The 14412-nt window shown below is 47.1% G+C and overlaps 1 protein-coding gene and 2 non-coding genes across 3 annotated transcripts; all 3 read left to right on the forward strand.

The window, feature by feature from the left end:
- Window positions 1-4254: 4254 nt before the first annotated feature.
- On the forward strand, window positions 4255-8612 carry RPSA (ribosomal protein SA). The gene is made up of 7 exons (XM_008493174.2): window positions 4255-4356; window positions 4651-4818; window positions 5423-5541; window positions 6737-6982; window positions 7872-8000; window positions 8213-8381; window positions 8468-8612. Exons 2-7 carry the CDS (start codon window positions 4686-4688, stop codon window positions 8560-8562), a joined length of 891 nt encoding a protein of 296 aa, XP_008491396.1. The 5' UTR covers window positions 4255-4356; window positions 4651-4685; the 3' UTR covers window positions 8563-8612.
- Window positions 6066-6224, forward strand: LOC115597963. Its single transcript, XR_003987305.1, has one exon. It is a non-coding gene; the product is annotated as a small nucleolar RNA SNORA62/SNORA6 family (small nucleolar RNA).
- Window positions 7144-7302, forward strand: LOC115597971. Its single transcript, XR_003987312.1, has one exon. It is a non-coding gene; the product is annotated as a small nucleolar RNA SNORA62/SNORA6 family (small nucleolar RNA).
- Window positions 8613-14412: the final 5800 nt, after the last annotated feature.

Genomic DNA, 14412 nt, shown 5'->3' on the forward strand with positions numbered 1-14412 from the left:
TTTCTGTGGGGTGCAGTGTGCAGGCTGTGCAAGTACAACCTAAATCAGCTGTACTGAAATGGAAAAAGCCCATCACATCAGGGAACCTTGTCTTTTTTTCACAGCTTTCTCTGCATGCCTGCTGTGTGATGGAAATTGAATCTCCACACCGGCTGGTGGAATACCCAACTTGAGGACACTGGGGCTTTGAGCACTCTGGGAAGAGGCTGGTTTTAACCTCCTGCCAAGCAGGTCTTTGCTGCCAGGCAGTCTGGTCTCACCAGGGGACCAGGAATCGTGCCTGGGACTTCATTCTCTACTTTGAGGTGAAGGGTGATGCTGGGATCCGCTTCTGCTGTCTGAGCATGGGATTCAGTAAGGGGCAGGTTGTGCTAAGAAAAACATCAATATTGTTGGTACAGAGATGTGCATCTTACAGATGAGAATATCCCAAAGCTCTTTCCAGATGTTGCCTAGATGATGAATTCCTGTATGGAGCAATTTTCATGAAAAGTTACCTGTGTGTAATGGACTTACCAGACGGTCCTGATGTGCAGCTTTGTGCCAGCTGGACCTGAGCTGCTTGTGCAGTTCTCAGCCTGTGCCCAGTTACCAAACTGGGCTGGTGGCAGTGCCTCCTCTTAAATCATAGAATCATAGAATTGGCTGGGTTGGAAGGGACCTCAGAGATCATCAAGTCCAACCCTTGATCCACTACTGCTGCGGTTACCAGACCATGGCACTGAGTGCCACATCCAGTCTCTTTTTAAATATCTCCAGGGATGGAGAATCCACTACTTCCCTGGGCAGCCCATTCCAATGTCTGATCACCCTCTCCTTAAAGAAATTCTTTGTAATATCTAACCTAAACTTCCCCTGGCACAACTTGAGACCATGCCCTCTTGTCTTGTTGAAAGTCGTCTGGCAAAAGAGACCAACCCCCCCCTGGCTACACCCTCCTTTCAGGGAGTTGTAGAGAGTGATGAGGTCTCCCCTGAGCCTCCTCTTCTCCAGGCTGAACAGCCCCAGCTCCCTCAGCCTCTCCTCATAGGATCTGTGCTTGATTCCCTTCACCAGCCTGGTTGCCCTCCTTTGGACCTGCTCCAGTACCTCAATCTCCCTCCTGAACTGAGGGGCCCAGAACTGGACACAGTACTCGAGGTGTGGCCTCACCAGCACTGAGTACAGGGGCAGAATCCCTTCCCTGGACCTGCTGGCCACGCTGTTCCTGATACAGGTCAGGATGCCACTGGCCTTCTTGGCCACCTGGGCACACTGCTGGCTCATGTTCAGCTTCCTGTCAATCCAGACTCCCAGGTCCCTTTCTGCCTGGCTGCTCTCAGCCACTCTGTCCCCAGCCTGTAGCGCTGCATGGGGTTGTGGTGGCCAAGTGTGGGGCTCCCCAGGGCTCTCCTGCTGCCTTGCAGAACCACCTCTAGTACAGAAGTTGTTTCTGCTCACACTCCTGCCAGCTGCCCCAGCTGTGAGGAGAGATAGCAGATAGGCCCTCTAGTGCTCTTGGGTGGTGGAGAGTGGAAAAGATAGAAAAGGAACAGTTGGAAGGCACTGTCCTTCTAATGAAACATTGAATGAGAAATCTTCCTTTCACCTAAAGAAAAACCTGGCAAATGCTTTCACTGCTTTTTTATTTTTAAACATACCATGCATGCTCGCTGACACCAGTACTGACCAAAAAATATTCTTTATCTCACACATACGTGTCTCACGTGTAGTTTTGCAAAAACAATGTGGACCTCTTAATTATGCTTATTCCTTCTATCATTGCTTCTGGTTTCAGTGTATTGAGCTGATTTTCCACCTTGCCTTACTTTCTAAAATGTTTTTGGAGATTTTATTGAAATGCATTGAGGAAATTTAGTAAAATGACAAGAAAACCCAAACCAAACAAAAACAAACAAAAAACCCCCACCAACAACCAACCAACAACCCCCCAAAAGACAAAACAAAACAAAAAAAACTCCAACAAAACCAGTAAGAGGTTAAAATAAGACCTTGACAATGTTTATCATGGATGTGAGGCAATAGTAGCTTTTTAGAACTAGAAATACAAAGGGAATAGATTTGTTAAAGTTTCCCCAAGCATGGAATTAATTATAACAAACCTTCAAAAGAGAAGCCAAGATACTATGTACTAACCAGCACGTTATTGTGCAGCTTCACTGGATGCGGGGCAATCTCTGTGGGTTCCTCTTTGTCATCTGCAGGGTCAAGCTCCAGGGATTCCACACCATCTCTTGGATGACACCCACTAGCGTCCCACTTTCAGTGGGATAGATAACTGCCCAAACATCTTTCTTCCTGAGCCTTTTCCCAGAAGGCACCACTTGGTCCATTTGCAGCAGGACTGCTTTTGGCAGAGCAGAACAGCTCCGCTTCAGCCCAGTAGCTCTCTCCCACCTCTGGGGCATCCTGTCCCAGCCCCTTACTCCAGTGTGGGGGGGGATAGATTGAAGTCAGGGAGAAAACTACCAGTAAACATTCTATGCTAAAATTGTTGTTTGATATTTTGAGTTTAACAATAAAAATGTGGCTTAACTGCATGTGTGTCAGGCCCAGAAATCTGGGAGATGCTTTTGTACCTGACTTCTATGGGTTGTTTTCTGCCAGCAGGTTTCATACTTGGAGTGATTTGTCTGCTCCTCCCCCTGCCCCGCATCCCTGATTTTTCCTCTTTCTTTTTGTTAAATTAAAGCATCAGAAATTTCCATATTCCCTTCAGGACTGCAGATGGTCCTCTGACAAATGCAGCTTTTCTCTAGTGACACTTTAGATTGTGTGATCAGAAAACATCTGCCCTCAAGTGCTGACCCTTGCCACTCAGTTGCAGAGCTGCCCAAGGCTGTGGGAGCAGCTTTCTGGTGAGACAGAAGGAGGTTTTGTTATGCTTCAGGCTACACACCAGAGACCCTACTGATATATGGGGCCTGGCAGGAGCTGGAGTCCTAACCTGGAACCACAGGAGCTGGGTGGGAGTGTGGGAATCTCTGCTGCTCTGGCAGGTCAGGTGTTGGCATGTACAGTGTGAACCTCCTTGTGTTTCACTGGGACCTAGCAGAGAAGTCACGGCTCAAGCAAGAGAGCTCTCCAGCAATTGAAGAAGGTGTTTAAAATCCAGCCAGGTAAATCTGGATATTAGAAGCCTTTTGGAGTGCACAGCCACTCACACTGAGGAGTCACATCAATAAAATCACACATGCCCATCAGGTAATTGGATACATTATGGTAACACCACCACTTGCCCTTTTTCCTCCTTGTGAAGCTAACAGTCACATTGTGCTCCTCTTAGGGGACACATATTGTACAGATCAGCTCTCATATACATTATCTCACTATAATCTGTCCCATACCTGAGTAACAATTTATATTCTCTCCTAGAGCTCAGATATCTGCTGAGTTTTGGTTTACTTACCTTTGTCACCACCATGTGGCAAATGTATGAATTATTTATCTGAAAGAATATTCTAAATCTGGTGATCTTGCTAATTAATTAGGTGATTAATTTTGCTAATTAATTAGGTGATCTTAAGATCACCTAACAAGCACACAGAAAAGAAGACCAGGGTGTGAGCCAGCTCATGCCTTGCAGATTGACGTTTTATGGGAGTGTTGGAAAGTGACTGGCAGTAAACACACAAACTGCTGCTCACCCAAACAGGACCAAGTCTCATTTTACAGGAAACAAAGAACGTGTGTGAGATGATGTGTAACTTGCTGCTTACTCTTCTTCAGAGGGAATCAGTGCACAGTCCCTGCAGAGGGGCTCTCAGGAGGGTCGGTGACCACCTACTCTGCTTAGTGATAACCACGTTAAAATAGATGAGAGAGAACTAAAGAAGAAAGACATAAACATGAATTATTACCCGCAGAAGGCACTGCAGTGGTGCCTGCACCATTCAGAAATATAGACCTGGACAACAGCAAGTGTAACAAGGTAAATATCCCTAAATATCCCTACTTTTCTCTAAGAAACTCCCTTCTTAGGTGTGTGTCTGCTCCCTGAATATGACAGAGAAGAGGAAGATGATGGATCACCGGAAGTCTGACCACCTTCTGCTGCTTTTTAAAAGCAAACGAACAACAACAAAAACCTCCTCCAAAGGTGAAATCACCACACGAGTGCCCACCGCAGAGCACAACACATCAACTCGATGCCGCTTCCATCCACTCGCGGTCCTTCCCTTCCCACTCTGGCGGCCGCCGCGCTCCGGTCGTTAGGCGCCCCCTTCCTTAGCAACGGCCTTCGCCCCGCCCATCCCGCCGCTCCTCATTGGCTGCCGAGGCCTTATATACCTGTCACGTGTTTCCGGCTTTCCTTTTCGTTCCGCGCCCGCCAGGCCTCCACACGGCGTTGCCAGCGTGAGTCCGGGCCGGAGCCGGTGCCGTGGGGGTTCGGGGGCGGCGGCGGCGGTAGTGGTAGTGGTGGTGCTCTGCGCGGGCCTCAGCGCTCCTTTCCGTGGTGCTGGAGGTTCGAGCTGGCCGAACCGCGGGGAAAGGGAAGGCCGAGGCCTGCCGGATGCGGGTGGGGATGTGGAAGGCGTCCGGCGCGGCCAAGATGGCGGCCGGGACTGCATGCCTGGGCATGCATCCTCAGGGGCGAGGGAGGGAAGGTTGGGGTCCTCGCAGAGCTGAGCCGGCTGCTTGTACCCGCAGGTTCCCTGTCGTTGCTTCCAAAGGGAAACCCCACAATGTCCGGAGGTCTCGATGTCCTGCAGATGAAGGAGGAGGATGTCCTCAAATTCCTCGCTGCCGGGACCCACCTGGGAGGCACCAATCTTGACTTCCAGATGGAGCAGTATATCTACAAGAGGAAAAGCGATGGTAAACCCGCAGGATGGATGGCCCTGGTTGGGCAGCCAGTGATATTGTGGGCACAGCTGAGAAAAGCAGAAAGTGCTTGTGCTCTCTAGCAGTTTGTAGCTCATAAGTTGCAGACGTCTGGAGTGGTTGAATCATGTTACTTAAAGAACTATGACAATAAAATTAATTCTGGTCGAAAAAGACCTTTGAGATAGCCAAGTCCAACTGGTAATCTAACCCTGCTAAGTCTACCCCTTAACCATGTGCTTAAGTATCATATCTACATGTGGAAAACAGTTTTCAGAGAAACTATCTCAAGTGCCATTTGGGCACTTACACTACTGTTTGACTACAGTAACAAAACGGTTTTAATGTCTCAGTATTCTGATGCTTCTTTGCATTGTTACTCAGTCTGAGCTGCACCCTGTTAAAAAATCAAAGCTTAATACCAGGCCCTGGTTCATGCTAATAAATGCTGGAAGTGTGTTACATTAAAACCCCATGGAATGATTTTCCTGAGGATAGCTTTTTACTATTCAGTATTTTGGAGTAACCACAGCCATGTGTCAAGTTTAGTAGCAGAAGACTATTTGGTGGTTACTCTAAAGCCTTTTATCACCACTAGGTATTTACATCATCAATCTGAAGAGGACCTGGGAAAAGCTTCTTCTGGCAGCCCGGGCTATTGTTGCCATTGAGAACCCAGCTGATGTGAGCGTCATTTCTTCCAGAAATACTGGACAGGTATGGATACTTCTGGACATGAGGCCTGCAGTCTTGGGAGAAGGACTCTCACTGTGCCTCGTCACTGGTGGCAGCTTGATACTGAAAGGGAGTAATAGGAATTTTGGCTCTAGGAAGACTTGGAAGCCTGTCTTTTGTCTTGCACTTGCAGCTTAGATCCATTGAAACTCACCATCCACTTTTGTAGTTTCAGGGTGTTCAGTAACTTGTTTTTGTTTCATATCTTCCTTTGAGCATACATACCTGGTCAGTCAGATAACAGGTGCTTGATAGAAGAGCTTTCAAAGAAATCATTGGCTCTGTTAGTAAGATATAGTGTATTTTTAATTTCACCTCTAGATTTTAGATGAGAAAAAAACTGCTCTAGAAGTGGGTGCTTAAATTTTAAGTATAAATCTCACTAGCCAATGAAGTTTATCTTTGAGCTTAGGGTTTTTTTTTGAGTAATGCAGGCAGTGCCACACACATAGAGGAAAATTATGAGTGGGGGTGGATTTACAAAGGAAAAGCTTGGTCTCCTGTGACCTGCACACTGTTAAAGCTTGATGCTGAGGTCAGTTTCTGGCCAGTGAGCTCTCAAGTGTCGGAAGTGTGCTACAGCAAACCCCTGGCAGGGTTTTCGCTAACGCCAGGAGAGGAGCTCCCTCTGTGAATGGAGTTTGATAGTAGGCCCTGCCATACGCCCAGCTGGCTCATGCCTGAAAAGTTGAAAGCTGTTGCAAATGAGGACTGCCAACTGTGGTTTTAATGGATGTGGCTACAGTATGTGCATTTTAATACTGAGTTTTTCTTGTATTTCCTAAAGCTACGCCACTGGATAATGAAAGGATATAGATACCCGGGAAGAAAATTGGCTTTTGCATTTTTCATAAGCTGTTTTTTCTCCCTCCTTCAACAATTTGTGAGACTTTGGACTAGTGCTTGCAACTAAGCTTAGGGAAGAAAAAGGTTTTTCTGAATCCTAACTTCTCATTTTGCTGATAGATAAAATCTTTTTGACTCCTGGTCTTGCTGTAACTATTTTTGCAAGCATTTTAGTTTTGTCTCATTCTAAATGCAGAGCTGTCGGTGAGCCCTGTTTTCACAGGAATTAAAACAAATAGTTAAAAGTATGTTTTGTGCATGTTCGCTGCCAGCATGACTGTGTGGCTCAGCCAAGGTGCCTGCTTCAGTTTTGCTGTGGTCCATTTTGCAGCGTGCTGTCCTGAAGTTTGCTGCTGCTACTGGGGCTACTCCTATTGCTGGGCGTTTCACCCCTGGTACCTTCACAAATCAGATCCAAGCAGCTTTCCGTGAGCCACGGCTCCTGGTTGTCACGGATCCCCGGGCTGATCATCAGCCACTGACAGAGGCATCTTATGTCAACATCCCCACTATTGCACTCTGCAACACCGACTCCCCGCTGCGCTATGTGGATATTGCCATTCCCTGCAACAACAAGGTAATGCCTTCCTTGGAGCATTGGAAACTCTCCTCCAGAGTGTGCCCTGGGCTACAGGGTGGGCTCTTCCTGCAGAGGGAGGGTTGGCTTGTGTATTGCATGTCTGACAAGCTAGTAAGGGCCTCTTGCAAGCTGATGGGCAGGTGGAGAGGAGGAGGTGAGGTGCACACAGTTGGAGCTTGGAGCTGAGGCCAGTTTCTGGCCAAGGAACTCTCAAGTGTAGGAAGTGTGCTACAGTAACCTGGCAGGACTTTTCGCTGGCGCCATGAGGGTCTCTGTGGCCCAATGAGTGGAGTTTGATAGTCGTTCCTGCCACAGCTTATGCTTATGAATGTGAAGGAATAAAAGTGAACAGGTGAAAAAACTGGTCTGAAATATTACCTTGTCATAAAACACCTGGGAGGTAAAGTCTAGGGAGATGGGAAAAGGTCTTGGATCGCTATCTAGAAGTTGTCATTCACCAAAGCAAGCAAAATCTGAGAGTGTAAAGACTTGCTGATTTGGTCAAGTTTTCTATTTGTTAATTACATCATTAGTGATGAGCATAATCCTCATCTTTTGGACAAGATTAATGTGGTGAGCAGTGTGAAACTCCATCCCAGGAGAATTGCTTCCAGCTTTGCTGTATGCAGCAGATGCAGTCTCTGGTGTTTGAAGTGTTCTGTGATTTCTACTGAGACTGGAAAATTGCACTGGGAACTCAGAGTTGCCTTTTTCTGAGTCCCAAGTACAATAGTCTGGGCATTAGCAAGTAATGCCTGCCTTCTACCAAGCAAGAACCTCAGGTTGAGTGCAAGTAAGGCTTTTGCTCTTTTAGAGAAAAAAAAAAAAAAGGTGTGTTGAAAGGTTTAGCTTTACAGGAAATGTTATATACTGTTGTGTGTTGCAGGGAGCCCATTCAGTGGGTCTGATGTGGTGGATGCTGGCTCGGGAGGTCCTGCGCATGCGTGGCACCATCTCCCGTGAGCACCCGTGGGAAGTCATGCCTGACTTGTACTTCTACAGGGATCCTGAGGAGGTAGGAGATGTGTGGAAGGAAGGGCTGGCTGTGTGAGGTGTCCTGTTTGCACACCTGCTGCATGGGCCTGTGGCTTGCTGTTGAGGATGGGTTTTGGCAATATAATAATGAGACTTAAGATTTCAGGTGATGTCTTGCCTGGTTTTGGTTGGTACCATGTGTCTGGTAGTGAGGTGTTTCTGGAAGACACAAGCTGTGCTCTTCTGTTGCAGATTGAAAAGGAGGAGCAGGCAGCTGCTGAGAAAGCAGTAACCAAGGAGGAGTTCCAGACGGAATGGACGGCCCCAGCTCCCGAATTCACTGCTCCTCCACAGCCTGAGGTTGCGGATTGGTCTGAGGGGGTGCAGGTCCCAGCTGTGCCCATCCAGCAGTTCCCCACAGGTAGTCAATTTGGGGGGGTGTCTGGGGGGTGTTGTGGGTGCGTGTCGGGAGCTGGGGTGCACTAATCATCGGTGTCTCTGTTGCAGAGGACTGGAGCGCCCAGCCTGCCACCGAGGACTGGTCAGCAGCTCCCACAGCCCAGGCTACCGAGTGGGTCGGCACTACCACAGAGTGGTCTTAAAACATCTCCTGTACTGTACTGGGAGAGAAATAAACGACTGCTTTAGTACACACCGCCCTTCTGCTGCTTCTGAAAACGCGGGTGGAACGGAGCGGGGCAGGGCACGGTGCTTGGTGGGGGAGCAGGGAGGCTCTGGTGGGAGCAGGGCTGCGGGCTCCGGGCTGCCCGCATCCCCCCGACCCAGCCCGACTGCCGCAGCGCTGCCCGGCACCGGGTTTGTTTTTCCCGCCTTGTTACCGCCCCCTTGTGACGCGGTTGCTTTCTATTGGCCAGCGGGCGGCTGTGCGTCTGTCGTCAGGCGAGAGGGGTGTGACGTAGGCGAATGGCTTTCCCGCCGCTCCGCGCTGGGGGGTGGTGGGCGGGTAACTCGCGGGTCGCGGCACACGGGTGACGTCATTACCCCCCCCCCCCTGGCGTCACCGGTGGGCAGGGCGAGGCCGGGCGGATGGAGCGAGGAGGCCGTCAGTGTGGGCTCCTGTCCCCGTGTGGAGCAGCCGTTCTAGCGGCCCATCTGATTTCTTCCTTAAAAACATTGCAGGAATCCTCAAGGAAAACAAAACAAAGCCCGCAAACATACACTCTGCCCCCCAAAACGAATCCATCTGCTTTAACTGTTCCGAGGATTGTTATTTCTGTGGTTAACAGCAATGCGGGGAGGCAGATGGGGATTGTGTTGGGGGCGGAGAAGGGTTCGTGTTGGACCCTTTTTTTGGTGTTGCTGAGCTCTCAAGTAATGACTTCAGCCATGGCAATCAACCTGTGAAAAATGTATGAAATTGCTTTCCATTAGCACATGTTCTTACTTGCTTTTACTGCAAGATTTGCATCAACACTAAAAAAAAGCTAAAGTAAGCTATGTGTATTATTGCATAATGTCTGTCCAAATGAAACTGATCTTTTTTCCTGTTGCCTTTCCATTTATGGCAGGAGATGTAACATCTGCCAGAGCTTCCCCTGTGGGAAAAACCTTGTTTATATGATCTCGAGGTAGTGCAGAGGGGTAGGAAGAGGACCTAGTTGATCCAAGAGACAATGGCTTGTTTATTATTGCAGTTTTTTCCTGTTAAATCCATTGTTGGTGCTGATGTTGAAAAAGAATGGCAGAGAACTTGTAACCATGTTTTTCTAGACCAATCTGATTTGACCCAAATGTAGTGAATGCTTTCACTTTGTGACCCTTCCTTAAAGGCCTTGTGGTGTCTCCTTGCTCCACGACTTTGTTTCCATTTATTTTGGGTTGGTTGGACTGGGCAAGATGTGCTGTTTAGGATAGTGTTTCTCTTCCACATTTGTTATTAACAGGAACTAACTGATGTTTCTGAGCATCATGGAATCCCTCTGGAGAAATGAGCTGTTGAAGAATCCTCTGCCAATATGCTACTTTCTGTTCCTTGAATCTCATGCAAGAGATTCATGCTTTGTAATTCTCCCACTAATTTATGTGCCCCTATTCACAGCTGTTCCTTTTCCTCTCCAGTCATTTCTTTGCCCAAATATTAGCATATTTTTAGTATCAGAGTATTGTTGTAGTGTTACATCACAGATTTTCTTTTACAGGAAGCAAAAGCTTTTATGCACAGCTAAAGGGACTCAGCTCTGCTTGCTTAGATCCAGGCTGCAAACATGTTCCATTCTTGCTCTCTATAGGCTGTTTTGCTTTCTGAAACCATGAAAACGGTTGTAGGATGCTGTCTTTGAGGAGTATGGTGTACTCATTGGAAACCTGTTGATTAATATCAGCGAGCAGCTTGTATGTCATCGTGTAAAGCACTAGTAAGCTGTGTGTGTGGTTGATGAACTCACCTCACTGCTCCTCTTAGGAGGTTTCCTTCCCACCTTGTAGTGCCAGTGTACAGATGGAGTGGATCTTGTAATGTTAAATCAGTTTTCTTTCTTTCTTTCTCAGGTAATAACATGTTGGTACAGAAGGACTTTGCATGGAGCAAAGCACATGGTAAATCCATAGTTGTCATGTCACAGCGTTCTCCATAGCTGTGTATGCTGAACTCTTTTCTGCATGTTAGCAGAGGAAGAAAATTGTTTCAGATTTGCCTTGTTGCAGGGGGTGCAAGGAGCTGCTGGGTCATTTCCCCACTGCCCTGCAGCTCCCAAACCAAAGAGCCAACACTTGGCCAACACTTCAGACAAAATTCTCTTCTCTAGCTCACGCTTGGCACAACCAGCTCCAGGTCTCTGGAGCCTAGAGTTTGTGAAAACCTCATCTGCATGGAAAGTATGTGATGGGGAAAGGTACAACAGTGTGTTACAGCTTACGTAGCAATGACTGATTTCTGAAGCTGCTTGTATTTGCTCTTTTGATACTTGCATTTTTAAGAAAACTCTCTGTCATTTTCCTACTGTCCAGATTTTGTAAGTGTGACATCATTTATGCCTGTTCCTATATATTTTCAGTAGTTACTCATGATTGAAACTACGTAATGAAGATTTTGTTTAGTTTTGGTTTAGTTGCATACATATATTTTCTGTTTGAAGTCTCAATTCATAAAGCTTGAGTTTAACTAGTGTGCCTCTTCTCATGCCCTAAGCATTTCTGTCAGTGTTTGTTTCACTGGCTACAAGATTACTGTTTTTACTAGTACTGCTCAAGCATGAATAAAATAAATCCTCTAAAGGATGTTGGTTTTGTCCTTTTAAATGATGACTCTTTAGCCTTGCCAGAGAAACCTGCTCTGGTACAAAATCTTCCCACTCATTTTACAAGCCATTGCATTCCCCTCAGAAGGGTTTCTTGCCTGAGTCACTCAGCTCACTCTTTTCATTTTGGTTACACAGTCTTGCCAGTGACTCTTGGGCAGAACAAGGGGTGCCACAGCACACCTGTACTGCTGGCACAGACTGCTTGGCAGAGACGTTGTGTATCCACCACCCTTACTAAGTAACCTTGGGTTTTTAGCAGCAGACAGCTCAGAAAAAGAGGTAACAGGGCATATTTGTATAGGCCAGAGCTGGATGCTTAGGACTGGAAAAATTAACCTTTCAGTTGTTCACAGGGACTATGGACCTACCCACACTCCATGTGGGTTAGGTTTTGATTTAGGGTTATGCAAAGCAGGGAGCTAAGGATGGGAAGAATTGCACAATTTGGAGCTAATTTGCCACAAGGACGGTCACATCAAGGGCTGATAAAAACTTTTGCCCTAACCATGCACTCCAGCACTGCTCTTCCCCGTTCTGTGGCTGGTAACACCATGGTGTAGCTGTAATGCTTGGAAAGCTGCTGGGAAGCTCCTGTCTCTTTATTGTCACTTGTAATGCTGAATTTGTTAGTGTTTCCCAAGAAGCTGGTCCTGATCTCAGAGGCTGTTTGCCACCTCACCTCCAGAGAGCTGAGAGCATGCTGAGAGTGAATGAGATGGTCTGGATATTTGTCTTTTGAGTCTGAACTAGGTCATGAACTAGGGTGACCATACCAGCCTGTTGCCACTCTCAGACAAAGGCATCTTAACAAAAGTGGCTTTCTGGGGGCAGGCAAACACCCAAGAATCACTCCTGCCTGTCAGGTTTCAGGTAGAGGATAGTGATGGGTTGCAGAGTTGGAAGATGTGAGGGTGCTGATCATTTCCAAGACCTCGGTAGGTGGGGCTGTTATTCCTCGTTTGTTCACGTCTCAGCTGGAGAGTTGGGCAGGGTGGGCACTGCCCGAGCATGGGATGGTCAAAAGCAGCTTTGTGAGCACACCTCGGCCTTTCAGGGTGATTTCCTGCTGTGAAAGAGATCGTCTACCCCTCCTAAATATCCCAGCTGCTATTTAGTGCTGTAGAAGAAACTCAGTACCACTGCAAATCCACTGGCTACAAGGACTGGTGGAGAAGTGTCCTCAGTGCCAGCCTCCATCTGGTGCTTGCCCTGTGTCTCACCTGGCTTTTTTTTAATTCCCTCACATGGGGATCGTGATACACTTTTTGTAAAAAAACTTTCAAAACTGTCTTTTTATATATGTCTGAGTGTTAAATGTGTTTCTGTGTTCAACTGCAAGCCTTGATCTTGATTTTAAATTTCTCTAGGGAAGGGAGTGTGGGATGCTGCTGGCTTCCAGTGCAGGGGAACACAGTGCTCCAAGTTGAAGATGCCTTGGAAAATTTCTAAGTTGTCTGTCCTGGTTGGCTTATTGTTTCCAGCATTTCTAGAGTGACTTGTCTTCTGCCTAGTACTCCTAAAATTCACAGGTCTACAATTCACTGCATCTGGTGGCTTTCCTAAAATAAGGAAAAATTAAGCAGCACATGTATAAAGGGAATCAGTGTGTACCAGTTTCCTTCACTTGTTACTTTGCTGTTAGAGTCTCTAATTTGAGCAAGTTAAATAAAAAAACCAGCCAAATAAAAAGATAACCACCTCTTTCCTTTCCACAGCACCTTTTTTGGAAGATCCTCTAAATCACAAGCCTGCTCCCAGCTGGGTGAGGTTTTATGAGCCCCAGGTGCTGGAGCCTGGAACATCTCCTCCCCTTTGCTCCCAAGAACTGGTGTGGGATAGGAGTGAGCATGCTGTGGGCTTTTCTTCTTGGCTTTGTGAAACAAACCCACTTTGTCTGCCATCAGCTATCAGTTCTCTGTAAGTTCTTTCAAGGAGAGCTGAGAAATCTAGCATTTAGTTTTTCTGATTTCAAGGGTTCTGTTCTTTGAAAAGTTTTGACATTAATTTTTAATTCTTAATTTTGTTTGCCTAAGCGTGGCTTGGATTCCTCATTGACTTTTAGGCTGCTCTTGCAGCTTGCTTTAAATTTTATTTTCCTTCTGTGAAAGCTATGTGTTTGTGGGTTTGTTTCAAAATGACAGCTAGGATTTGTTGAATTATATATTGAATACAGAAGCAGGAATTTCGTTATAATATAAAATCTGAGACTTTTGATATAAAATGATTCAAAGTTCTCAAGTATGTGATGGGGCTCAAGGTGGGGCTCTGTGGACCCATCCTTTTTTGCTGTTTAGTTGGTCTATGCTGGCTCTGCTTCCCTGGGATCCTGGAGATGGAGGCTGCTCTGTTCAGGTAAGTGTCGAGTCTTTGCTTTTATTTAATTTTTTAATGATTATTATTTTTTAAATTTTGGGAGCCTGTTTCTCTGCCAGTGCAAGAATGTTGCATGGACCTTCCCTTCTAGTGGCTGTGTGGTAGGTAGCTGTTAGAGCAGCACATCTCCTGGCTGGCTGCATCCTGGGACAGGCTTGGATGTCCTGGGACATGAGGACTGCTGTAAGACTCTGCTGTCTCCTGGGTCTGTGACTTTGTGATCAGTGACTCTTGTGTTGCTATTACCCCTGTGGCAAGTGTGCACTTGGTATGTCTTCCTGGGTTAGGTGTGGTTTGGTAGAGGCTGCTTAGGATGTGTCTTGGTGCTTGAAGCCCCCATGTCCCACCTGATGCTGGAGGGTTGCATTTCTCATGGGGTAGGTTTAGGATAAGTGGTTACTGTGGGGTGAGGAGAGCTGTCCCACCATGTTGGTGTTTGTAGGTTCCTTTAAGGGCTCCCTGGCCACATTGGCTATGACGCCTTGGCTGACCAAAGAACAGAGCTGTTCCCCAAAATACCCTGAGGTTCTCACCCAGGGCCAGGTGGACCAAGAGTCTTGTGAATAGTTTTAAAGGGATGTTACTCTTGGAGGCTCTGCCTTGCAGGATGTTTTTTCCTCTAAACACTGGGCTGGGACATGCCAGGGAAGGGCACTGAGCTGCCTGCTCATGGCTGCCAGTGTATCAGCACCCCTGCTCCCAGGGAGGATACCAGTCTGCAATGCAATTAGTAAAACCTGTGACTAAGAGGGGGGTGAATCAGTGCTGGGTTGAGATGTGCTCTTGGCTGGGAGCTGTGTGATTTGGCAGGGAGCAGGG

This window comes from Calypte anna, chromosome 2, assembly GCF_003957555.1.
Source record: "Calypte anna isolate BGI_N300 chromosome 2, bCalAnn1_v1.p, whole genome shotgun sequence".
NCBI classification, from domain to species: Eukaryota; Metazoa; Chordata; class Aves; order Apodiformes; family Trochilidae; genus Calypte; species Calypte anna.

Bases quoted from the DNA above. Each gene is read 5' to 3' on its own strand.
- RPSA (XM_008493174.2), top strand. From the start codon at position 4,686: ATGTCCGGAGGTCTCGATGTCCTGCAGATGAAGGAGGAGGATGTCCTC. The intron at 4,819-5,422 runs GTAAACCCGCAG...TATCACCACTAG, and splicing joins CTACAAGAGGAAAAGCGATG to GTATTTACATCATCAATCTG. The intron at 8,001-8,212 runs GTAGGAGATGTG...CTTCTGTTGCAG, and splicing joins TCTACAGGGATCCTGAGGAG to ATTGAAAAGGAGGAGCAGGC.